General features: G+C 30.3%; 1 protein-coding gene across 4 annotated transcripts in view; it reads right to left on the reverse strand.

The window, feature by feature from the left end:
- Nucleotides 1-5,414, reverse strand: part of LOC127855309 (reversion-inducing cysteine-rich protein with Kazal motifs-like) — a 207,139-nt gene extending 201,725 nt beyond the window's left edge. For 3 of the 4 annotated variants that reach the window (XM_052390768.1, XM_052390770.1, XM_052390771.1), the window contains exons 1-2: nucleotides 5,185-5,414; nucleotides 1,377-1,432 (exon numbers count right to left, since the gene is read on the reverse strand). In XM_052390768.1, coding sequence (XP_052246728.1) covers nucleotides 1,377-1,432; nucleotides 5,185-5,254 — 126 coding nt within the window. In that variant the 5' untranslated portion in view covers nucleotides 5,255-5,414. The remainder of the gene's footprint in view (nucleotides 1-1,376; nucleotides 1,433-5,184) is intronic. The other variant, XM_052390769.1, reaches the window with a different exon arrangement.
- Nucleotides 5,415-6,000: the final 586 nt, after the last annotated feature.

Below are 6,000 nucleotides of genomic sequence, written 5' to 3' on the forward strand. Positions count from 1 at the left end.
ACTACTTTCCAGTCTCTTTAAAGGGACATTTCTTGTTTAAGTAAATTGACAAAATTGAAAAACAAAGTTTCAGATTCACAAATTTATGTTGTAGTTATGATATTTGTGAGGAAACAGTAATTTTGAACATTTGCCATGCTCTAAAATATCCATTATATGCATCTTTTAACAATTTAAAAACCTGAAAATTATAAAGATTTGCATCGCAAAACTATTGAATAATTTGGAGATTTCTGTTGTTGTCGTTATATTTTTTGACACTACAAGGATTGCTTATATAAAGTATAAAATACACCAATCATTGTATGAGCATGGATGGCATAGTGATCTAAGTGTTAGACTTTTACTCCAGGGGTCAGTGGTTGGAGCCCAGATGAGGGTGACTTTTTTTTCTTTCTTTAATTTTATTCTTGTTTTTTTTTTACTGGAGTTTTTTTAGATTTTAGATGTTTACATTTATCAATATAAAGCATTTAATGACAAACTTAAATACATGCCAAAATCTGTGAAAAGGTCCCTTTAAATACTGCTAGCTTTTTGCTCTCTAGTTGTCATGTGCCATCTACAGATGAAATTTATCACCTGTATGGGGATACCATAAATAATTGGTACTTAGACTTCATGTCGACTCATAAATATAGCTTAGTATTGGCAGAGAAATTGTGGTGTATAAACATTAAAACACCCTATTTGTAAAACAATGCAATAAATGCATTTAAAAAGCAACACGCATTGAAAACACAATATAATTCTTCTATGAAAAAAATCATGCTATTGTTTTACAGTATAAAATTGTCCACTTTTTTCATGTGCTTTTTTACAAGCTTACCTTTACCTTTACTGTATTATTGCGCTAAATATTATGATTGCATTAAACCTTATTCAAATTGGTTTTGTGTTTACTTTGCATTCATATTCACAGTGCCTTTTTGAATTGAACCTGAGTAGCAAATATAATTTGAAATCACTTTTATTCTCAGTTTAAAGTATTTCTTAGAAAACAATCAACAACAATTTATCAATTTTAGTCAAAACGACAAAACTTTTCCAATGCAAAGGGACCTGGCCCCTGAGCCCTAAAATGGCAGGAAAAAAACACTGTAAGAGAAATAAAGAATTGCATTTTTGTGGTATGAAATAAAGTTCTTAATTTTTGTATGTACAACTGATATGCATCCTTTACCTGTAACTTAAATTTATATAAATTCCAAAAACAGAGAATTACAGATGGCTGGCAGTGAAGCATGTTGTTAATGTAGCACTGATATGCAAACTAAATTCACTAACTTGAATACAAACAATGTACTAATGATATGTCTCTTTTAAGACCTAATTTAAATATGAAAATGGCAAAGCTAATTACAAGTGGCTTTTACCTTAATGCAGATCCCTCTGCAGCTACTGGCCTCATCAGGAATACCTGAACAGCAGTCTGAAAACACATGCACACCGCACATTAAACAATTAAATCAGTCAGGGTCTCTCTTTAAGTACAGCAGTGTGTTCATAATTATTTTGAATTCTGAAAGATGAAGGATTAAAATCTTTGGCTTGAAAGATGTCTGGGTTTTTGTTTAATTATAATTATTAAGTATTTTTAACATTATCAATGCAAAGGTTGTATTAGTTTGCTCGTCACTTGATACATGTGACTATAATTGGAAAACTTTGCAATTAATAATTATATTATACATGATATGTTTACACAACCTAATAACATAATTTCATTCTAACATTTGTAATAAAAAAATGTAGGTTTTCTTGGAAAAATTATCATTTTCAGAGACAATTTTCACAAAGAAAGTACATGTATATACATTTGTGATATATTCAAACAAGCCTGATAACACTAACGTCTTATAAAAATATGAAAATCTTTGTTTTATTCAAGGATCATCAGTCGAGATGAATAAAGTTAACCCTTAGATTGCATGCTGGAAAATTTGTCTTCTGCTAAAATGTTGTCTGCTGAATTTCTAAAATTAGCATTTTTTTCGATTTTTTTTTCAAAGAATAATATAAGAATAGCAAACAGTTTGGATCCCGATGAGACGCCATGTTCTGTAGCGTCTCATCTGGATCCAAACTGTTTGCATAGGCCTTAAAATTCGGTTCCAGCACTGCAAGAGTTAAAAAGCATTTCAAACGCTTTCCATCTCAATAGAAAAGTACTTAATTTCCTAACAGCATTAAAAACACTGTTATTTTCTACAACTTGAATGGCCACCCAACGAAGAAAGCTCGCCAAATACTTTAGTAACTATTTATTGATACTTAAAGACTAGTATTAAAAGATAAAGTTTAGCAAACAATAAAATTAATTGAACTACCATAATTACTCTATGTTTTCGGACACTCTAAGTTTTCAGACACCCCTTTTTTCGTGACTCTTAATTTTCGGACACAAGAGTTTTCGTCCATAATTAATGTCTCTAAGTTTTCGGACAGTATATTTTACAGCCCTATTTTACCAAATTTCGGTCCTGTTTTTAATATCTAATGACACTTCGATCATGGGGTTTTACAACCAGATTAACATCATAAAACATGGCAGGTGCATGCCTGAGGGCAACGGACCATTACATATGCGTTATTGGGTAAATAACCTTGTAAACAGGTATTAAACAATGGTTTCGCCTGATAGCATAAACGTTATGACAATTACCAGGGGTAGTGCCAATTAACAGTTCCATTATCTACCGCAATGGTACTACCCCATCTCAGTAATATAACTGTGACAAATACTAAACGCTTCGAAGTGTGATGCACCCTATTGCAAGTTTTACGAACAATGGAAGGTGTTAGACAACAAATATCGGAAATGAACCAACAAAGAATTTATAGTTTGCTTTTGTATTGCGTTAATTACAGGTTCATACTAGGGTGTATCGGTACATCACAGGCTCATCTTTGAACTCATTGGTCAAAGTACAAATGTAGTAACTTTCTGTCACATAAATGAAGCATTTAAAGTAATTTAAAATGCAGTGCAAACATATTTAACTGTAATTTATACTTTGAGGAATGGTATTTTACAAGCGCGTGCTATTACCGGTAGTCGTTGATACAATTGACGCTATTTTCGGACACTTCAATTTTCGACTCTAATTTTTCAGACACCTGTATTTTGTGTATATTTTTCGTATCTAAGTTTTCGGACATGAAAAGAAATAATTATTTTTACGTGTCCGAAAACATAGAGTTATTACGGTAATTGATGTTAATTAATTAATATTTTTAATCAATTTTCAGAGATAATGTGCAATTGGGTTTTTATTATCATTTCCTAAATAATCAGTTGGATAGTTTGATTGGCTACTAAGTACTAATATGCAAAATGGCAAACAAATTTAGTTTTAAATGGCTGAACAGAGATACAACTATTATAAGGAAAATGATAAATTGAAAAAGTAATATATCATATAATAAATGATAGAAATTTGAAAATCACTGGCAATCAAGAATTGTATCATGGTATGAGAAAGTTGGGTTGTTTAAGTAAACCTCTACTTTGTAAACTATGATAAATTGTGAATAAGTGAAATTCAATTAATTCTGAAGTTTGAATTGCAGCTTTTCCAAATAATTATATTCCCTTATATCATAAACATATGGGAGACAATGTGTGGGCATTGATTTGATTTGAGATTGAACTGCGGGCAATCACAGAGTATGACTTCTGTTTTGTAAATTAACATTAAGAGTATGTCATACTTTATTTCAGTATATTCTTTGTTTTTAGCAAGAAGCAAACATTTACCTTCCCCAGTAACCACTCATTTATCAGAAACGAAAAAGTTCTTGGTGATTTGTGTGCACATAATACAATTAACATTGAAGCCTAAAAAAACAAATTTAATAAGGGGCAAAAGCACTATTACATGTAAACATGTTTTTTGTTAAATGAAAAATACACCTTTTAAGGATTCTTGAATAATCGTTGAAGTCCAATGTAATAAGTTAAATAATATAACTCTCACATATTGCTTTTAATCTACTGCATGTAAAGAACATTCAAACTGCTGTTAGGTTGATTGTCATATTATTTAATGTCTACAATAATGAATTATATTTAAGCAATAAGTATTATACAAATTCATTCATTCATTTAAGTGTCAGTTTAAATTAATTTGGGTTGAGACTCAAATCCAATTTCAGTGGGTTTTTTTAGTAAAAAATCGGGTCCGGTATTCAGCCCAATTCCCATTTCAAAAAAATATATCTTTTTCCCAAATGGGCCGTAAAAATTCCCAATTGAAGGTTTAAAAAAAAAAAAAATTCATATATATATTTTTTTTCAAAATTTTTTTCATCTCCCATCCAGCCATATCAGTTCAACCTTATTTAAAATTATACTGGAAAACACTTCTATTTTAAATTTGAAGCATTTTTTAGCAAAACAGCAACAACACTAATTTCCCAATTTTAGTCAAAAGGTTGCGAATTTTCCCAATGCAAAGAGACCGGCCCCATTCCCAAAATGGTGAAAAAAACACTGAATTTGTAGTTATAACTTTCAAAATTTAAATATTATATTAACAGATAATATAAAATAAATATATTCATAACAAAATAAAATTGTATTGTATCTTTACTTAAAATATTTAAGACATTCCTTGAAAAAAACCTTTAATGAAATAATTTATGTATTAATGCATTTTCATGATTTTACATATTTTAATTGTTGAAGTTGTATTTTTCCTAAGCTTTGCCACTGATGTCACTAACACTTAATGTATATTTTTCATCATATAATTTTTGTTATGAATAATTATTGTCCTATATATTTTATTAGTATAACTTAATTTAATTTTCGTGTTTAACATTTTGTTCAAAAGAAAGGGCCCACTTAATGTTATTCATTATAAGTGAATTATTAGGCTGCAGCTTTTCCTCTCAGATCCCTCTAATACACACTGGTCTTGAGCACTATGGCAATGCAGCTTTTAACTTTAGAATTTTTCGAAATCTACTATCTAGTTTTAATTCCCAATTAAACAGTCAACATACAATTTCTCAGCACATGACTTTGTCAACATAAGTGTGAATACCCAGCTCTAACGTATTAAAAAAAATTAAAGGATTTTATCGTAAACGATATTCACTTTAATACTTCCATACCTCTGACCTATATTTACTGAATACAACTCAACTACAAAGAAACAGAAACTCGTTTGATCTTACCGTCACTGCTTACACGTAATACCAGCGTATCAAACAGAATTAAAACAGTTATTCCAACAAACGTGAACATAGCTCACGTTCCACAAAACATATCCAAAACACACAATTTAACTAGCCCTTGGACAGTTAGACGATTTGTGAGTGAACATTATTGAGCTCTCTTATAACAATACTGCACGGCTGTTCCTTTTAACACCCGCCGTTCATTGCAAATCCAACCGAGCGTGAACGTTTTCACTGTTGTAAAGCAATATGGCTAAACATGATTTACCGTATTCTCCTCGCGAATGGCGATTATGAATCATGGTATTCAACGCACGACTCACCTTACCAGTACCATTCAATAATACTAGTAATAATAATTATTATTATTATTGTAATTATAATAATAATATCATTATTAATAACATAATTATGTAAAGAAGCAATCATTCTAGAACCTATCAAACAGAGTCACAATGACTTCAATACTATTGATGCGTATGTTTTAGACTTAACATATCGACCTTGTTCATAAAAGTGCGAGTGCAATTATACAGTATTATTATATTAATATTAAACAAAAAGCAATATTATTCGCACTCCGACAAACATGAATATGAAAACACGACAGCTACTAGAGTATTGATACCCGTACACAATAAGAATGCAGATGTCCCTAAATTTTATTAACTATGTAAAAGAAAACCATTACAGCTATATTGTATGCAATTGGAAATTTCATAAGCATTGACCATACGTGTGCTTTTGTACCAACATATATCGAAAGGATAATGACTTTCGCATGAAAATTAGCTTACAACTTAAAACTAGTCA

This window comes from Dreissena polymorpha, chromosome 13 (genome assembly GCF_020536995.1).
Source record: "Dreissena polymorpha isolate Duluth1 chromosome 13, UMN_Dpol_1.0, whole genome shotgun sequence".
Classification (NCBI taxonomy): domain Eukaryota; kingdom Metazoa; phylum Mollusca; class Bivalvia; order Myida; family Dreissenidae; genus Dreissena; species Dreissena polymorpha.